Genomic DNA, 21,117 nt, shown 5'->3' with positions numbered 1-21,117 from the left:
AGGGGTCCCCCCCTCAAGCCACCTAAGGGCCAGGGGTGAAGCCCGAGGCTGTCCCCCCATCCAAGGGCTGCGGATGGGGGGCCGATAACCATGTGTAAAAATAAGAATATTGTTTTTTGTAGCAGTACTACAAGTCCCAGCAAGCCTCCCCCGCAAGCTGGTACTTAGAGAACCACAAGTACCAGCATGCGGTGGAAAACCGGGCCTGCTGGTACCTGTAGTACTACTACAAAAAAAATACCCAAATAAAAACAGAACTCACACACCTTGAAAGTAAAACTTTATTACATACATGCACACCTACATTCACACATACTTACATATGTTCACACGTGGCTCGGTCCACTTCTCCAAGTAGAATCCATGGGGTACCTGAAAATAAAATTATACTCACACAATCCAGTGTAGATCGGTCCTCTTCTGAGCTTGTAATCCACGTACTTGGCAAAAAACAAACCGAAAAACCCGAACCACGCACTGAAAGGGGTCCCATGTTTACACATGGGACCCCTTTCCCCAACTGCCGAGAACCCAGTGACTCCTGTCACAGAGGGTCCCTTCAGCCAATCAGTGAGCGCCACGTCGTGGCACTCTCCTGATTGGCTGTACGCTCCTGAGCTGTCAGTCAGGCTGCGCACGGCAGAGATACAATGTAGCGCATAGGCGCTCCATTGTATCCAATGGTGGGAACTTTGCGGTCAGCGGTTGACCGCGAGTAACCTCAACCGCTGACCGCAAAGTTCCCACCATTGGATACAATGGAGCGCCTATGCGCTACATTGTGTCTCTGCTGTGCGCAGCCTGAGTGACAGCTCAGGAGCGCACAGGCAATCAGGAGAGTGCCACGACGTGGCGCTCCCTGATTGGCTGAAGGGACCCTCTGTGACAGGAGTCACGGGGGTCTCGGCAGTCGGGGAAAGGGTTCCCATGTGTAAACATGGGACCCCTTTCAGTGCGTGGTTCTGGTTTTTCGGTTTGTTTTTTTGCCAAGTACGTGGATTACAAGCTCAGAAGAGGACCGATCTACACTGGATTGTGTGAGTATCATTTTATTTTCAGGTACCCCATGGATTCTACTTGGAAAAGTGGACCGAGCCACGTGAGAACATAGGTAAGTATGTGTGAATGTAGGTGTGCATGTATGTAATAAAGTTTTACTTTCAAGGTGTGTGAGTTCTGTTTTTATTTGGGTATTTTTTTTGTAGTAGTACTACAGGTACCAGCAGGCCCGTTTTTCCACTGCATGCTGGTACTTGTGGTTCTCCAAGTACTAGCTTGCGGGGGAGGCTTGCTGGGACTTGTAGTACTGCTACAAAAAACAATATTCTTATTTTTACACATGGCTATCAGCACCCCATCCGCAACACTTGGATGGGGGGGGGACAGCCTCGGGCTTCACCCCTGGCCCTTGGGTGGCTGGAGGGGGGGGACCCCTTGATTTAAGGGGTCCCCACTCCTCCAGGGTACCCCGGCCAGGGGTGACTAGTTAGTGATTTAATGCCAGGGCTGCAGGGACCTATATAAAAGTGTCCCCCGGCTGTGGCATTATCTCTCTGACTAATGAAGCCCGGTGCTGGTGTTAAAAATACGGGGGACCCCTACGCTTTTTGTCCCCTGTATTTTTGGCACCAGGACCAGGCGCAGAGCCCGGTGCTGGTTGTTAAAATATGGGGGAACCCCTGTCAATGTTTCCCCCACATCTTTTCAACCAGGACCGGCTCAAAGAGCCCGAGGCTGGTTTTGCTTAGGAGGGTGACCCCACGCAATTTTTTTCTTGATTTTTTACACTTTAAATTTTTTTTGAAAGGTACACGATGAAGCCCTGCACGGATCTCACAGATCCGGCCGGGATTCCTTGTGTTTTGTCAGGCAGTGTTTTACTCATCACTCCCGTAAAACACTGCCTGACATTACGAATCACATCGAGATCGGAAAAGACGAATGTTGCAAACTCGGCAGCTTAGTAAATGACCGTATCAGGATTCAAAAAGTTGCAGTAAAATGCACCCGATACTATTCAAGATCAAACACCCTTAAAAACGGCTAAAACAAGAATATTAGTAAATATACCCCTTGGTATAGAAAGAGGGCATTAGACATACCCAGGATACCGACAGTTTCAGAGCTAGTCATACATGAGAGGCACCTCACTGTATTGGTGTAATAACCTGGGACACCTGAGGTTAGATTTACTAAAGTTTCTAAAACTGAAAAGTGGTGGTGTTGCACATATAGTAGCAAACAGATTCTATAATTTCTCTATTGCATCCTAGAAATTGATAGAATCAGATTTGTTGCTATGGGAAACACCACCACACTTCATTTTTAGAGCTTTAGTAAATCTACCCCCTAGACAGGTAAATATCTATTCAACAATCAAACGGTGCTAACTGTAAATGTACAGACATCCTTGTCCAGGAGGCACATGGGCAGTGCCAGTTTTCAAAGATTGGTACAGGAGGAAAACATCTGCTCTGGTTATAGGTCTACTATATATATTAAGGGAAGAAGGCTCTGGTGTGACACTTGAAGTGAAATGTACAAAGAAACCTATTTCATTTAAACAAACAAAATGATACTTTACCAGAGCAATTGCTGGCTATATACAAACTGTTACAGTGACTGTATATACCTGAGGGTATCCTGTCTCTAGGTCGACAGTAACTAGGTCAACATTGTCTAGGTCGACCACTACTGGTCGACAATAAGTAGGTCGACAGGGTTTCTAGGTCGACATGTTCTAAGTCTACAGGTCAAAAGGTCGACATGAGTTTTTCAAATTTTTTGTCATTTTTTGAACTTTTTCATACTTAACGATCCAAGCGGACTACGATTGGGGATAGTAATCAAGCAAAGCGAGCAATGCGAGGGGACACGATGCATTAATTGGGGTTCCCGGTCACTATACGGAGAAAACAACACTAAAAAAACAACATAAAAAACTCATGTCGACCTTTTGACCTGTTGACCTAGACCATGTCAACCTAGAGACCCTGTCGACCTACAAACCCTACTTACTGTCGACCAATAGTGGTCGACCAGAACACTGTCGACCGAGTTACTGTCGACCTTCCACACCAAACCCATACCTGAGGAAGGACACTGGCAAATAGAAGCAGTTTCTGGAGTACTGGGCAGATCAACAGCATTGGGAGCAAAAGGACTGGATGAGCAATTCCTATCAGGTGATGCTGGGATGCTTGTGTTCGTAGGGACTGCAGGGATTCCTAAGTGAAAAAAACAAGGTAACACATTCAGTTACTGCTTAATTAGCGCATATTTATCACACTGAACCCGTATCTGAGGCAGGGACATCTGCACGCATGGGCACACTGGGCAGATGCCCAGGGCCCCACAAATCTAGGGGCCTTCAAGCAGGGACTGGTGCCTCTGGAGATTCTAGGGATGCAGGCAGAGAATGTGCATTGTGAATTCCATACAATCAGAGCAGCAAGGAAGCATTCTCTACCTGCAGCCTGACAGTCATTGGCTGTCAGCATGCTGATAGGAAGATGGCTGGAGCTATCCACCAATTAGAGTGAAGCATTCTCTACCTGCCTCCCAGACTGCAGCCAGACAGTGAATGGCTGCTGTCAGCATGCTGATTTGTGGACAGCGGAAGCTATCCACCAATCAGACTGATTACAGCCATCCACTGTATAGAAGCATGTCAAGAGATGTTGTGGGGTAAGTTTTTTTTTTTTTCATTTATTCCCTTGAAAGGGTGGGTAGGGGCCTCAGTGCATTGCTTTGTGGAGGACTGACAATGCTGTTAAAACTGCCCTGATCTGATGCAGGGTCTATTACATAGCAGACAGACACTGACACTTTATATATTTTGATGTAGACATTTTCCATATTTGTATCAAATTTCACTTTTCATCTAGAAGAAGCTACAGCAGGAGCAAGATTGTTGCCCTTATCCCTATCCTGGTTATAGCTGGACATGTTCTCATCAACCTGTCACTTACAGTAAAGTATTTGTATTTAACCTCTAAGTATGCCCCTCCAAATACCATATAGCGTGTGCTCCCTGCTCTGACAGTTTCCAAAGTACTGTGCTATGAATGAGCATTAACTGGGCCCCAGCCTCTGAAAGCAGCTAATGTGCACACGGTTATCAGGTACATTATTGCTGTATTTACAGAAACTTACCAGGTAAGGATGGAGGGAGAGTAGATGGTGCACAATGCTGTGCCGCTGCAGTAAAGGGTGCTGGAAAACACAGTACAAAACATTGTACAGATTTTATTATATGCTACAAAGGTTATTTTATAACTAATTAATATGTACAATTGCGTTCATTCAGTTTTATAAAAATGAATACATGATTTGGGAGAATAGAACTTCTTATTTACATGGATTTATGTCAATGCAGGTACCTGGCAGTGTAGCCAGGCACGGCGCTACCCGCTCAGCAAAGGGATGCAGTGCAGGTAGGCACCAGGCAGGAGAGGCGCTCTAACTGCTCTGCATGCCCGCTGCTGCACCACCTGTCCCCGCTGCTGCAGCCGACTGCTACACCTGAAACACTGTGACAGGCAGCGGCACCGGCAGCTTTAAGCGTCTTCTCCCCCTCCCTGACTGTGTGACTGCGCAGAGCCAGAGTGTGCACTGTGCAGGCCAGGAAGGAAGACCTGAAAAGGGGCAGAGCTACACGGAACGGAGGGGCGGAGCTACACTGGACCAGGCTGATCATGAGGAGGAACAGGAGGATGGACAGCTCCTGCCAGCCAGACTTCCTTTTGGTAAGAAGATGTAAAGAGAGTGAGTGAGCTTGAGAAAGTGTATGTGTGTGTGTGTGTGTATGTGTTTGTGTATGTATGTATGTATGTATGTATGTGTGTGTGTGTATCTGTGTAGGTGTGTATGTATGTGTGTGTATCTGTGTGACTGGGTGGGCAAAATGTGTGTAAGCGGCACTACCACAGGCGCAATTTTATGTAAGCGGCACAACCACAAGCGGAATTTTGTGTAAGCGGCACTACTACAGGGGGGATTTGGTATAAGTGGCACTACTAAGGAGGCATTTTGTGTAAGCGGCACTACTACAGGGGAAATTTTGTGTAAGTGACACTACTACAGGGGGCATTTTGTGTAAGCGGCATTACTACAGGGGGAATTTTGTGTAAGTGACACTACTACAGGGGGCATTTTGTGTAAGCGACACTACTACTGGAGGGATTTTGTGTAAGTGGCATTACTACAGGGGGGATTTTGTGTAAGCGGCACTACTACAGGGGGGATTTTGTGTAAACGGCATTACTACAGGGGGGATTTTATGTAAGCGGCACAACTAAGGGGGCATTTTGTGTAAGCGACACTACTACTGGAGGGATTTTGTGTAAGTGGCACTACTACAGGGGGGATTTTGTGTAAGTGGCACTACTACAGGGGGGATTTTGTGTAAGCGGCACTATTACATGGGGGATTTTGTGTAAGCGGCACTACTAAGGGGGCATTTTGTGCAAGCGGCATTACTACAGGGGGGATTTTGTGTAAGTGACACTACTAAGGGGTAATTTTGTGTAAGCGACACTACTACAGGGGGCATTTTGTGTAAGCGGCATTACTACAGGGGGGATTTTGTGTAAGTGACGCTACTACAGGGGGGATTTTGTGTAAGTGGCACTATTACAGAGTGGATTTTGTGTAAGTGACACTACTACAGGGGGGATTTTGTGTAAATGGCACTACTACAGGGGGGATTTTGTGTATAAGAAGCACTACTATGTGCGGTGTTATGTGAATAAGATTGTGCTACTGTGGCGTAATTTCAAATGGGGGTACTTTTGTGTGGCCATGCCCCTTCTGTGTAAGACCACATTCCTTTTTCAGTGTGCACCAAAGGTGCGCGCTCTCCCTTTGTAAAGTATGGGAGGGCGCAAATTTATAGTTTGCAGGGGGGCGCCGAACACTCTAGCACCGGTCCTGAGTGTAGCAATAGCATTTTTAATGCTAGTTAGAGCATTCACTTCTCAGACCACAGAAACTACTCAACACTTATGAGGCCCACACACGGTACAATTATCACAGGCTATTTGATATTTCTAGTTCAAGTACCAAAGTGTGTATTGTCCCTTGCGATGCAATGCACGCTCCCGTCTAGTCCATATCTCAAGGCAAAATAGTATGTGCAGGCAGGTATTTTTGTACTACAGCACACATAGGGGGTCATTCAGCCCAATCGAATGCTAGCTTTTTTTTGCAGCGGTGCACTCGGGTCTGAACTGTGCATGCGTATGTTCCGCAATGCGCAGGTGCGTCTGCGCCGGCAACGGGGATCGCCGGACAGCGACGGATTTAATGAAGCGATCGCACCGGCTATCACAAGAAGATTAGCAGGAAGAGGCCGTTTGTGGGTGTCAACTGACCATTACTAGGGAGTGTCCGGAAAAACACAGGCGTGCCCAACCGTTTGGAGGGAGGATTTCTGACGTCAGCTCCTGGCCGGATCATCGCAGCGGCTAAGTAAATCCTGAGCTGTGCAGAGACTGCACAAACTTTTGTTTGTGCTGCTCTCTGCACAAGCGTTCGCACCCCTGCACATCAACTACCCCCTCCCCCTGTAGGCGGCAACTACCTGATCACAGCACTGAAAAAAAACGCCTGCATGCGATCAGGTCTGAATCACCCCCATAGTACATTGTAGTGTATTCAAAACGGATGTAGTTCAAATAGCATACCCCACTTATAGTCCAAATCGCATAGCACAGATTGTATAGGATCAAATATCACCTAGCACAAATAGCACCGTGTGTGAGCCCCATAACATATTCTTAGATTCCAATAAACAAACTTAACTACAAGTTGTGTCAATTAGGGAAAAGAGAAACCAATCAAAGATCTCACAAATCCCAAATAATATATCTCTCACATGTTCATCTACTCTCCTCTCACCCGTTGTTCTTTCACTCTCTTCTCACCTGCTCTTCCTCTACTCTCCTGTCACCCATTGTGCTTTTACTCTTCTCACCTGCTCTTTCTCTACTCTCCTGTCACCCGTTGTTCTCATTCCGATTTGTTCGTTCGTTGACGATTTTCGCAACGGAGCGATTAAGGCAGAAATGCGCATGCGCATGGTACGCAGCGCGCATGCGCTAAGTATTTTAGCACAAAACTTAGTAGATTTACTCACGTCCGAACAAAGAATTTTCATCGTTGAAGTGATCGGAGTGTGATTGACAGGAAGTGGGTGTTTCTGGGCGGAAACTGACCGTTTTCTGGGAGTGTGCGGAAAAACGCAGGCGTGCCAGGATAAAACGCAGGAGTGTCTGGAGAAACGGGGTAGTGGCTGGCCGAACGCAAGGCGTGTTTGTGACGTCAAACCAGGAACGAAAAGGGCTGAGCTGAGCGCAGTGTAGGAGTAAGTCTCAAGCTACTCAGAAACTGCTAAGAATTATTTATTCGCAATTCTGCTAATCTTTCGTTCGCTATTCTGCTAAGCTAAGATACACTCCCAGAGGGCGGCGGCCTAGCCTGTGCAATGCTGCTAAAAGCAGCTAACGAGCGAACAACTCGGAATGAGGGCCTTAGTCTCTTCTCATCTGTTCTTCCTCTACTCTCACATGTTCTTCCTCCGCTCTCCTCTCAGCCTGCTCTTCTTTTACTCTCTTCTCACCTGCTCTTCCTCTACTCTCGCATGTTCTTCCTCTACTCTCCTCTAAGCCTGCTTTTCCTCTCCTATCTTCTAACTTGTTCTTCTTTTACTCTCATCTCACTTGTTCTTCCTCTCCTCTCCTCTAACCTGTTCTTCTTTTACTCTCTTCTCACCTGCTCTTCCTCTCTCACATGTTCTTCCTGTACTCTACTCTCATCTATTCTTCTTTTACTCTCTTCTCACCTGCTCTTCATCTACTCTCACATGTTCTTCATCTCCTCTCCTCTCATCTGTTCTTCTTTTACTGTCTTCTCACCTGCTCTTCCTCTATTCTCACATGTTCTTCCTCTACTCTCCTCTCAGCCTGCTCTTCCCCTACCTCCCTAACACCTGCTCTTCCTCTACAGTTGCAGTTTGGACAAGGTCAAAGGAGACAAAAATATTGTTGACACCACCTTAGTATATAGGCAGCAATCTCCTCACAGAGAGCTTGTTCATTAGACATATTGGGGGGTAATTCTGAGTTGATTGCAGCAGGAACTTTGTTAGCAGATGGGCAAAACCATGTGCACTGCAGGGGAGGCAGATATAACATGTGCAGAGAGAGTTAGATTTGGGTGTGGTGAGTTCAATCTGCAATCTAAATTGCAGTGTAAAAATAAAGCAGCCAGTATTTACCCTGCACACAAACAAAATAACCCAACCCAAATCTAACTCTCTCTGCACATGTTATATCTGCCTCCCCTGCAGTGCACATGGCTTTGCCCAACTGCTAATAAAGTTCCTGCTGCGATCAACTCAGAATTACCCCCATTGTTAAACCTAATATTTTTCTAAATGGAATGAAAGAAAAAAGTTGGATTTCAGAGTGCATTTAAGAAAAAAATGCCTCCATCCTAATTATGTGGTAGTATTATATAAGTGGCCTGGACAAACGCCAGAAAAACAGGGAGTTAGAGTGGCAACAAATCTATCGCTGACCTTTAACTTTTGTGGATGATTTGTATAAATCACTTACATATCTCCCTGACTGGGCTGCCATCAGAAATTGTTGAGCCTGGGACTGACAAAATATGCAGCACCCACCCACTGCCTTTTCCCTACACATCACTCCAGCCAGCCCTTTTCTGTCTCTCCAGCCCTGCGGTGTCTCTCTAGTCCCACCTGACCACTTCTATCTCTCCAGCCCTGTGGTGTGTCTCTCTAGCCACAGCCAGTCCCTTCTGTCACTTGAGTCCTGTGGTGCCTTTCTAGCCCCAGCTGGCAGCTAGTCCACTTCTGTCTCTCCAGCCCGGCATGTCTATCGCTAGCCCCTTTCTGTTTCTCCAGCCATGCAGTGTCTCCCTAGCCCCTGCCAGCCCCCTACTATCTCTCTAGCTGTGGGGCATGTTTTGTCTCTCCAGCCCCAACCAGCCTCCACGGGACACTTACCTACTTCTTCTGGCTGCTCCTCATGCACCTCGGCTCCTCTTCTCTTTCAGCAGCACGGCGTGACATCATGGTCACAAACAAAACAAAAAACTTTATTGCACGTAGTGCCACAAGGCCCCCTATCGTGTCTGGGCCCAAAACTCCACTACCGGCAGTCCCACTCTGATGGCAGCACTGCTCCCTGATACTGTACATCCAGCTGACTGTCAGATTGGCTGGTTGACTCCTGAACTGAACAACAATTTGTCCACCTTTATCTAACCCTTTTTCCTTGTAAATCACACTTACCTGTGTAAATAATTACTTTTGCACCAGGAAATATAGGGAAATTGAGAGCTGATGGTGGCAGGAAAGCTGGAACCACATGGATAGCACTGTGGTGCAATGTGTTGACTGTTGAGGAGAAAGAGAAACAGTCTATAAGCACTTGATGTCCATGCAGAATATAAACAGGCAGCAAAGCCAATGTGCAAGCAGTACAGACCTGGCGATCCTGTAGGTGGAGGTAAGCAGGGAATAGCTGCCAAATCTGGAGAATAAGACTTTCCAGTGTGATTCAGACTTAATGCAGGGTTACCTGGTGAAGAATATAAAAATCAGTTTACACCAACAGAAATTAAAGGGGATCCAATACTTTATGGGCCTTTGAGAATGGGGCTGACGCCTCAGGAACTTCTTTTGGGGGACAGGTAGAGATTGTTGTCCAGCCGTTCTAAGTAGGAATTACACACAATCAGAGCGGTTAGGCAGCATTCTCTACTTGCTAGATAGTAAATGGTTGTCAACATGCCGATTGGTGGATGACTGGAGCTAGCACAGTGCTGACAGCCATTCACTGTATGGCAGCATGTGGAGAGATGGCACAGGACTGCAGGAGGGGCATGTTATGATTTTTTCTTTAAATGTATTGTGGTAAATAGATGGGTAGGGGTCCCAGTGCATTGCTTTGCACAGGGCCTACAATGCTATTAAGATGGCCCTCGTCGCACACAGATATACATGTGTTCCATATCAAATAATAATATATCAATATCAAAGATAATCAGCCCAGTTTTTGTCAAAACGCTAGCCTCACAGGACCTGGTGCGGCGAAATGATGCATCAAGACACATCTGTAAGTGTATGTTGTGAGTACACAGGCTATACTTGTTTCCAAGGATAAAAGTTGTGTGCGCTGTAAGCAATTACTGAAATGCTTCTTTACCTCAGGAACTGATGAGCACATCTTATTAATACATGAAAATAAGTTTTAGATTTATATATATATATATATATATATATATATATATATATATATATATTTGTATATACCTTTCTTCCTTCGCTTTGGTGCTCTTTCCTGGGAATGAGGAATTCTTCTTGAAAGACCTGAACACGATTATAAATCAGGATGTAAATGGAAATCTTCTAATACATTTGTGTAACTTTCCCTTATTGACAGACTGGATGTAATTTTAAGCCTCTTGGTACCCACAACATTGTTATTCATTTCCTACAGGAGGCAGCATTGTCTTATGACTAAAGGGCCCCAAACACTAGAACGATTTTACACAATACAATTCCGATATATCTGTCTGATATATTGTATGAAATTGTGTACAATCGTATGTGTTTTATATCGTATCCAATCTGATGCGCGTCCCCGTAGCTGTCGGATAGGATCCCCTAGGTCTTTGGTGCTGCACTAACGATATATCGGAATTGGATGGAATCGGATGAAAAAGTGTGTTTTTTGTGCATGTGATATATCGCATGCGATGTATCACAGGGAAGTTTGACTGGCATTCTCAGGACACTCCCAGCCCCCGTAGCCCTCTATCCAGCCCATCAGATATATCTCATGGTACAGTTGTATGCCGTACGATATATTGCATGTGATGTATAGCGGCTTCAGCAATCGCATGCAATATATATTATGCAAAAATAGCACAAAAGTACCAAATCGTATGGAATCACTCCCGGGAAGGTCCCGGGGGAGTTCAAGGGAAATTACATCCGACTTCAGCCTCAGACATATCGTTGTAGTGTATGGGGCCCTTCAGACTAGCTAAATATGTTTAATATCCTTCAATAAAATAAACATGATGGAAACCGTTACTGTCGCCCATTCTTTGTATTAATTTGCATCTTACTATGAGCAAAATTGCACACGAAATCTCATCATTTAAAAATGCCAGTTCTAAAATCGCCATCTTGTTATGTACATATGGATAGAATACAGGTCATGTATTCTACAGGTTTGCATCTGAATAAACTTCAAGCAAACAGGCGTGTTTCTAAGACATGCGCTAACAAAAAATAAGAATTTACTTACCGATAATTCTATTTCTCGGAGTCCGTAGTGGATGCTGGGGTTCCTGAAAGGACCATGGGGAATAGCGGCTCCGCAGGAGACAGGGCACAAAAAAGTAAAGCTTTACTAGGTCAGGTGGTGTGCACTGGCTCCTCCCCCTATGACCCTCCTCCAGACTCCAGTTAGGTACTGTGCCCGGACGAGCATACACAATAAGGGAGGCATTTTGAATCCCGGGTAAGACTCATACCAGCCACACCAATCACACCGTACAACTTGTGATCTAAACCCAGTTAACAGTATGACAACAGAAAGGGCCTCTTAAAGATGGCTCCTTAACAATAACCCGAATTAGTTAACAATAACTATGTACAAGTATTGCAGATAATCCGCACTTGGGATGGGCGCCCAGCATCCACTACGGACTCCGAGAAATAGAATTATCGGTAAGTAAATTCTTATTTTCTCTATCGTCCTAAGTGGATGCTGGGGTTCCTGAAAGGACCATGGGGATTATACCAAAGCTCCCAAACGGGCGGGAGAGTGCGGATGACTCTGCAGCACCGAATGAGAGAACTCCAGGTCCTCCTTTGCCAGGGTATCAAATTTGAAAAATTTTACAAACGTGTTCTCCCCCGACCACGTAGCTGCTCGGCAGAGTTGTAATGCCGAGACCCCTCGGGCAGCCGCCCAAGATGAGCCCACCTTCCTTGTGGAGTGGGCTTTTACAGTTTTAGGCTGTGGCAGGCCTGCCACAGAATGTGCAAGTTGAATTGTGTTACAAATCCAACGAGCAATCGACTGCTTAGAAGCAGGTGCGCCCAACTTGTTGGGTGCATACAATATAAACAGCGAGTCAGATTTTCTGATTCCAGCCGTCCTTGCAATGTATATTTTTAAGGCTCTGACAACGTCCAACAACTTGGAGTCCTCCAAGTCGCTAGTGGCCGCAGGCACCACAATAGGTTGGTTCAGATGAAATGCTGATACCACTTTAGGGAGAAAATGCGGACGAGTCCGCAGTTCTGCCCTATCCGAATGGAAGATTAGATAAGGACTTTTATAAGATAAAGCCGCCAATTCAGATACTCTCCTGGCAGAGGCCAGGGCTAGTAACATAGTCACTTTCAATGTGAGATATTTCAAATCCACCTTTTTCAATGGTTCAAACCAATGGGATTTGAGGAAATCTAAAACTACATTTAGATCCCACGGTGCCACCGGAGGCACCACAGGAGGCTGTATATGCAGTACTCCCTTGACAAAAGTCTGGACCTCAGGGACAGAGGCCAATTCTTTTTGGAAGAATATTGACAGGGCCGAAATTTGAACCTTAATGGATCCCAATTTGAGACCCATAGATAATCCTGATTGCAGGAAATGTAGGAAACGACCCAGTTGGAATTCCTCCGTCGGAACCCTCCGATCCTCGCACCACGCTACATATTTTCGCCAAATGCGGTGATAATGTTTCACGGTGACTTCCTTCCGTGCCTTAATCAAGGTAGGAATGACTTCTTCTGGAATGCCTTTCCCTTTTAGGATCTGGCGTTCAACCGCCATGCCGTCAAACGCAGCCGCGGTAAGTCTTGAAAAAGACAGGGACCCTGCTGTAGCAGGTCCCTTCTCAGAGGTAGAGGCCACGGTTCGTCCGTGAGCATCTCTTGAAGTTCCGGATACCAAGTCCTTCTCGGCCAATCCGGAACCACTAGTATTGTTCTTACTCTTCTTTGCCGTATGATCTTCAATACCTTTGGTATGAGCGGCAGAGGAGGAAACACATACACTGACTGGTACACCCAAGGAGTTACCAGTGCGTCCACAGCTATTGCCTGTGGATCTCTTGACCTGGCGCAATATTTGTCCAGTTTCTTGTTGAGGCGAGACGCCATCATGTCTACAATTGGTCTTTCCCAACGGTCTATTAACATGTTGAAGACTTCTGGATGTAGACCCTACTCTCCCGGATGAAGATCGTGTCTGCTGAGGAAGTCTGCTTCCCAGTTGTCCACGCCCGGGATGAACACTGCTGACAGTGCTATCACGTGATTCTCCGCCCAGCGAAGAATCTTGGCAGCTTCTGCCATTGCACTCCTGCTTCTTGTGCCGCCCTGCCTGTTTACATGGGCGACCGCCGTGATGTTGTCCGACTGAATCAACACCGGCTTTCCTTGCAGGAGAAGTTCCGCCTGGCTTAGAGCATTGTAGATTGCTCTTAGTTCCAGAATGTTTATGTGAAGAGACTTTTCCAGACTCGTCCATACTCCCTGGAAGTTTCTTCCTTGTGTGACTGCTCCCCAGCCTCTCAGGCTGGCGTCCGTGGTCACCAGGATCCAATCCTGAATGCCGAATCTGCGGCCTTCTAATAGGTGAGCCTTCTGCAACCACCACAGAAGTGACACCCTTGTCTTTGGTGACAGGGTTATTCGCAGGTGCATCTGCAGATGCGACCCTGACCATTTGTCCAACAGATCCCTTTGGAATATTCTTGCATGGAATCTGCCGAATGGAATTGCTTCGTAAGAAGCCACCATTTTTCCCAGGACTCTTGTGCATTGATGTACTGACACTTTTCCTGGTTTTAGGAGGTTCCTGACCAGATCGGATAACTCCTTGGCTTTTTCCTCTGGAAGGAAAACCTTTTTCTGAACCGTGTCCAGAATCATTCCTAGGAACAGCAGACGAGTTGTCGGGATTAAATGGGATTTTGGAATATTCAGAATCCACCCGTGTTGTCTTAGCACCTCTTGAGATAGTGCTAAAGCTGTCTCCAGCTGTTCTCTGGACCTTGCCCTTATTAGGAGATCGTCCAAGTATGGGATAACTAATACGCCTTTTCTTCGAAGAAGAATCATCATCTCGGCCATTACCTTGGTAAAGACCCGAGGCGCCGTGGACAATCCGAACGGCAGCGTCTGAAACTGATAGTGACAGTTTTGAACAATGAACCTGAGGTACCCCTGGTGTGCGGGGTAAATCGGAACGTGTAGATACGCATCCTTGATGTCCAAGGATACCATAAAGTCCCCTTCTTCCAGGTTCGCTATCACTGCTCTGAGTGACTCCATCTTGAACTTGAACTTTTTTATGTAGAGGTTCAAGGACTTCAGATTTAGAATAGGCCTTACCGAGCCATCCGGCTTCGGTACCACAAATAGAGTGGAATAATACCCCTTTCCTTGTTGTAATAGGGGTACTTTGACTATCACCTGCTGAGCGTACAGCTTGTGAATGGCTTCCAACACCCTCTCCCTTTCGGAAGAGACGGTTGGTAAGGCAGACTTCAGGAAACGATGAGGAGGATCCGTCTCTAATTCCAACCTGTACCCCTGAGATATTATCTGCAGGATCCAGGGGTCTACCTGCGAGTGAGCCCACTGCGCGCTGTAATTTTTGAGACGGCCCCCCACTGTCCCCGAGTCCGCTTGAGAGGCCCCAGCGTCATGCTGAGGTTTTTGCAGGAGCCGGGGAGGGCTTCTGTTCCTGGGAAGGAGCTGCCTGTTGGTGTCTCTTCCCTCTTCCTCTGCCTCGTGGCAGGTACGACAAGCCCTTTGCTCTCTTATTTTTGTAGGAGCGAAAAGGCTGCGGTTGAAAGGTCGGTGCCTTTCTCTGTTGGGGAGTGACTTGAGGTAAAAAAGTGGATTTCCCGGCAGTAGCCGTGGCCACCAAGTCTGATAGACCAACTCCAAATAACTCCTCCCCTTTATACGGCAAAACCTCCATGTGACGTTTTGAATCCGCATCGCCTGTCCACTGTCGTGTCCATAAGGCTCTTCTGGCTGAAATGGACATAGCACTCATCCGAGATGCCAGTGTGCAAATATCCCTCTGTGCATCACGCATATAGATAAATGCATCCTTTATTTGTTCTAACGACAGTAAAACATTGTCCCTATCTAGGGTATCAATATTTTCAATCAGGGATTCTGACCAAACTACTCCAGCACTGCACATCCAGGCAGTTGCTATAGCTGGTCGTAGTATAACACCTGCATGTGTGTATATATTCTTTTGAATAACTTCCATCTTTCTATCTGATGGATCCTTAAGTGCGGCCGTCTCAGGAGAGGGTAACGCCACTTGTTTGGATAAGCGTGTGAGCGCCTTGTCCACCTTAGGGGGTGTTTCCCAGCGCGCCCTAACCTCTGGCGGGAAAGGGTATAATGCCAATAACTTTTTTGAAATTATCAACTTTTTATCAGGAGCAACCCACGCTTCATCACACACGTCATTTAATTCTTCTGATTCAGGAAAAACTGTTTGTAGTTTTTTCACACCATACATAATACCCTGTTTTACGGTATCTGTAGTATCAGCTAAATGTAACGTCTCCTTCATTGCCAAAATCATATAACGTGTGGCCCTACTGGAAAATACGTTTGAATTTCTACCGTCGTCACTGGAATCAGTGCCCGTGTCTGGGTCTGTGTCGACCGACTGAGGCAAAGGGCGTTTTACAGCCCCTGACGGTGTTTGAGGCGCCTGTACAGGCATTAATTGATTGTCCGGCCGCCTCATGTCCTCAACTGACTGTTTAAGGGAAGATAAACCATCACGTAATTCCACAAATAAAGGCATCCATTCTGGTGTCGACCCCCTGGGGGGTGACATCTGCATATTTGGCAATTGCTCCGCCTCCACACCAATATCGTCCTCATACATGTCGACACCACGTACCGACACACACCGCAAACTCACAGGGAATGCTCTAATGAAGACAGGACCCACTAGCCCTTTTGGGGAGACAGAGGGAGAGTCTGCCAGCACACACCACAAAGCGCTATATATACAAGGGATATCCTTATATTAAGTGCTCCCTTATAGCTGCTTTAATATATATATATATAGCCATTAATGTGCCCCCCCTCTCTGTTTTACCCTGTTTCTGTAGTGCAGTGCAGGGGAGAGACCTGGGAGCCGTTCTGACCAGCGGAGCTGTGACAGAAAATGGCGCCGTGTGCTGAGGAGATAGGCCCCGCCCCTTTTTCGGCGAGTTCTTCTCCCGCTATTTTTCCAGTCAGGCAGGGGTTAAATATCTCCATATAGCCCCTATGGGCTATATGTGAGGTATTTTTAGCCTTGTATAAGGTTTATATTTGCCTCTCAGAGCGCCCCCCCCCAGCGCTCTGCACCCTCAGTGACTGCCCAGTGAAGTGTGCTGAGAGGAAAATGGCGCACAGCTGCAGTGCTGTGCGCTACCTTATGAAGACTGAGGAGTCTTCAGCCGCCGGTTTCCGGACCTCTTCACGCTTCAGCATCTGCAAGGGGGTCGGCGGCGCGGCTCCGGGACCGGACTCCACGGCTGGGCCTGTGTTCGATCCCTCTGGAGCTAATGGTGTCCAGTAGCCAAGCAGCAAATCCACTCTGCATGCAGGTGAGTTTACTACTTTCCCCCTAAGTCCCACGTTGCAGTGATCCTGTTGCCAGCAGGACTCACTGTAAAGAAAAAAACCTAAACTAAACTTTCTCTAAGCAGCTCTTTAGGAGAGCCACCTAGATTGCACCCTTCTCGTTCGGGCACAAAATCTAACTGGAGTCTGGAGGAGGGTCATAGGGGGAGGAGCCAGTGCACACCACCTGACCTAGTAAAGCTTTACTTTTTTGTGCCCTGTCTCCTGCGGAGCCGCTATTCCCCATGGTCCTTTCAGGAACCCCAGCATCCACTTAGGACGATAGAGAAAATGAGTTAGGTATTTATTAGGGAGACAACGTTGCCTTATTATACTGTATGGGCAATAACTATTTATTTATTAAGGCACCAATATTAATTTAGGATTTTATAAAGGAACTAGTTTTAATCTATTTTATTAAGGAGACAGTATTCATTTATTATTTCATTAAGGAGCCAATATTAAATTATAATTTTATTGTGGAATATTATATATTTATTATTTTATTATGGAGGCAATAGTATTAAATTAATAATGGTGCAATAGAAATGTATTTATAACAGGTGCAACACTTATTATTTAACAATGGGCCCCATTTACAGTGCCTAGAATACAGAATACACCATAACCAAGATGCTACCAAAACACCTATACACTTTCTAATAATCTCTAACCTTGACTAATGCAATCTCCTCCTATCTGCAATCCACTCACCCTCTATTCCTGCTTCAAGCCATCTTAAGTGAGGCAACAAGACTAATTTTCCTCTCTCTCACTGCTGCACCAATCTGCAAATCCCTACACTGGCTTTCTGTAGCCTCTGGAATACAATTCAAATTACTCACCCTAACCTACATATCCCCAACACCACCTTCACCTTCTTAGGTTTACACAAGACCAATGTCTTTTCTTGTGTCTGGAGACCACTTCCAATTCCCGTTCTCAAAACTTCTACGCTACCCACCATATCCTTCCTGATCAAACACTCGCGCATCTTTATAAATGCTGTCAAAGTCAGAAAAAATATCCCCATGCACGTTGCCATATTTGCACCGCACACTGGTCCGTGCTGCGCATGCGTATGCTCTCCCGTGAAGGCGCATACCCGCAATAGCGTGCACTCGCAGGCGCGGTATGCGTATTTACGGTAGAGTTTATGTAGTCGTAGCGTGCGACTCATTCGTTACATATTTTCACAATTAATGTAGTTTATAGATCATGATCCCTTTGATAGTTTCTGAAAGTTTGGTTAATATAGAAGGTCCCTGTTTAAAGTAATCCCTCTTTGTATTGTACGAAGGGTCTAACAGGAATCATACAGCAGTGTTTGGTACCCATCGGAAGAGTATTTAATTAGCAATATTCCGGTGTTGGTTTGGAGCGTATTAATCGCTCGTGCGAATAGTTATGGACATAAGAAGTTTATGTCCATTTCTACTATTTACTCATACTCAGGTATGCGGCGGGAAACTTAGTTCCCCACCCACCTGAGCTGTTTGAAATCGTCACAGCCCACCTGTATGAATCAACCTATGACCTTTTGTTGTGATACAGGGTCGAATTCCATCATCCAATGGACAATGGGATTGTAGGGACTATGAGATTGCATTGTGTGTGGGGCATAAATAGGCAGGCCGACCACATCCAGCTCTCACTCTTCAACGGTTCTCATTGCTGAAAATCGGGTGCTGGATGTCCAGGCGCATGCGATCGTTTACCCTGTGCGTAAGTTTCTCTCCGTAATCATTGTCTTCCTGTGAGCCAATTTCTCTCATCTCTCTCCGTCTCTCTCTCTCTCTCTCTTTCCCTTCTCTTTCTCTCGTATCTCCCCTAGACTAGTATTGTATTGTATTAGATAGTATTGTATTTTGGTTAGGAAGTCTTTGTTATATTGTAGTGTATCATTTGTACTGTTATCCCCTTTTTACAAGTATACTAGATATAATACAGTTAATAGGCTTTGGACCCTAAACCAGTATCTGTGTATTTCCTATAGTGTTAAGTGTTCACTTGAGCGTCGGTGACGCTCAAGCAGCTTTGTAGTTAGTCAGGTTACACAAGGTTGCACTTACACCCTGTATTCACATTAAGGTATTCCGTGTATTTCATTGGTATAAGGTTTAGACATAAAGGTATAGCGTTGTGAGCGTCTGCGCCGCTGGTGATCTCCTCGTGGTCTCGAGCGTCCGCTACGCCATAGCGAATCATTACTCTAGTCATAGCCAATAACGTGTCCTGTGATCACTGGGCCGTGAGCGAACGTGACGCTTGAGCGTCTCGCCTACGGCTGAGCGATCGTTACGCAACTAGCGTACCATTACGGTACTTCTTAAGCAAACAGCGTACAGTGTTCTTAGACTTCATAAAGGGTTGTTTATACGACAAGGGAATTTAGCATTGTCAATTGGGGACTCGTCCTATCCTTCTCATATCTGCACTAGGTAGATCAGCAGACATTATCCCCCCAGCAAAGGGTGGGAGGTTGTCTCGCAGTGCTGACGGGATAAGCGTCTGCTTCGCTTAGATAAAGAGTGCTGAAGGAATCCGGGAACCGGAAGTAAGAACAAAACGCTTGTGTCTTTTAAAACTGTTTTATTTCTCTTCTGTCTTGCGTATACACGCACGCATACATTTATCTGCATTTCTTTTTCAAATTTCGTATATCACTATTCCTGTTTGCCAAGTTTTATAGTTGATAGAAAGTGCAAAAAGAGATTTGCTGTTATTTCATAGTAGAGGTAATAGTTAAAATATAGACCAACACACGGCTTGTCTGGGAGATAAGACAGTCAGTGTGGTGTGCGGTAGATGATCAGGGATCACCTACATTGATAAAGGTAGAAATTGTGTTACGGTGGATCTTTGTTTTGCGTACACGTGTCCCTAACAAAAGACTTGCGTACGCAATCCAAACGGCAGACGCACGCAGCGTACATTACGCAACGTAGCGTCTGGTTACGCAACGTAGCTCAAGTCACGAAAAGTTGAATTAGCGCAAAGCGATAATTAGCGCAAAGGCGATAAGTAACGCGACGCGGTAAATAACGCAAATCTATTTTTGGAAAAATCTGAAATTTAGTTTAACAGATCCTGCTCCTAATTGGTAACACAGTTGGACTGAAGACAATTTCTGCGCAGAAATAGATATAGAAACAAAGTGTACATGTGTTGAGTGAGTGTGTTTTTATTACATAAGTTTATATAACTTAAGAGGTTGAACCAAAAGGAAAGTCGGGTACTCGTCAAGGGACACACGTGTAAGTGACATATACGGTGGCTAGGGAGGCATCCTTGGTTAAATAATATTTGAGCATTAGAGTATAGCGGACCATAAGGTAACAGACCAGGAGGTCATAAGGTAACAGACCAGGAGGTCATAAGGTAACAGACCAGGAGGTCATTAACAGACGGTAACAGACCAGGAGGTCATAAGGTAACAGGTAAAATAGACAAAGAGGTCCGCTATAAAGGTACAAGAGGCACAACGCCTGGGGTGTTGGTGCAGAACCCATATAGGCCATAAGCTCTTGCTGAAGGAATCGCGGCCGGAAACATCGATTCCATTGATCTTTCAGTACATGACAAGTAGTGCTTATGTACTGAACGATTGGACCGCACGTAATTGTGTGCAGTAGTTAGTAATCTGACCTAATACCATTAGAGTAAAGTGGTCACAAACGCTATCTGTACATTCTGACGTGATTTGTGTAATTTTTTATTTTTAAAGGGAAGTTCGCTGGTCACTCAGGAACTATCTAACAACCCCAACTTTACTGGAAAGAGTAAGTGTCCTTCGGGTAACCCTCATATGTTCCAGTAAACAGAAGGTTCACAGGGGCCCTGGGTTGGGTACAGCAGCTCTGGTTACAGTTATTGCAGTACTGGCCAACGTGGGCGAGAAGTAAGTGGGGTACTTGGTAAACCGCCACCGCCGGCCTGCCCAGGACATCTTGGTTTGTTTGTAAGGGTTCGCTGAAAACCTTGAGATAAAGATCCAAGGAGGAATAAGCAACACCTGCAGAATTATGGGGGCCAGTTGTTCAGGTAGGGGGCGATCAACCTCGGTTCGGGTTGATTCAGAGAACCGACCCGTTGGGTCGGCAAGGTACATCATGTGTGAAAAATACGGAAGTCACACAGAATCTTTATGTGATGAATGGGAGAGAATGACTGTACAAGACAGGGACAAATTCCCAAGAATAGGTAGCTTCAGTCCAGACGTGTTACAAAATTTAAGGAGGAGGATATGTCTCATTGAACCAACAAAGAGACGAAGTAAACATTATGATTATGTGCAGTTAGGGCAACAGGAAGGTGAATTACAAAGAGAGTCAATTGACTTTTCTGAATCTTATCTTGAGAGGAGAGACATGGCATCGGGGAGGATTATGGTTGCGGAGAAA

General features: G+C 45.9%; 1 protein-coding gene across 3 annotated transcripts in view; it reads right to left on the bottom strand.

The window, feature by feature from the left end:
- Positions 1 to 21,117, bottom strand: part of CIITA (class II major histocompatibility complex transactivator) — a 234,643-nt gene that overhangs the window by 88,714 nt on the left and 124,812 nt on the right. For 2 of the 3 annotated variants that reach the window (XM_063934288.1, XM_063934287.1), the window contains exons 8-12: positions 10,343 to 10,399; positions 9,516 to 9,608; positions 9,320 to 9,424; positions 4,156 to 4,215; positions 3,090 to 3,227 (exon numbers count right to left, since the gene is read on the bottom strand). In XM_063934288.1, the coding sequence (XP_063790358.1) occupies positions 3,090 to 3,227; positions 4,156 to 4,215; positions 9,320 to 9,424; positions 9,516 to 9,608; positions 10,343 to 10,399 (453 nt within the window). The remainder of the gene's footprint in view (positions 1 to 3,089; positions 3,228 to 4,155; positions 4,216 to 9,319; positions 9,425 to 9,515; positions 9,609 to 10,342; positions 10,400 to 21,117) is intronic. The other variant, XM_063934289.1, reaches the window with a different exon arrangement.

Source organism: Pseudophryne corroboree, chromosome 7, assembly GCF_028390025.1.
Source record: "Pseudophryne corroboree isolate aPseCor3 chromosome 7, aPseCor3.hap2, whole genome shotgun sequence".
NCBI classification, from domain to species: Eukaryota; Metazoa; Chordata; class Amphibia; order Anura; family Myobatrachidae; genus Pseudophryne; species Pseudophryne corroboree.
The sequence above is the reverse complement of the archived record's forward strand: the minus strand, read 5'-3'. Positions and strand labels throughout refer to the sequence as shown.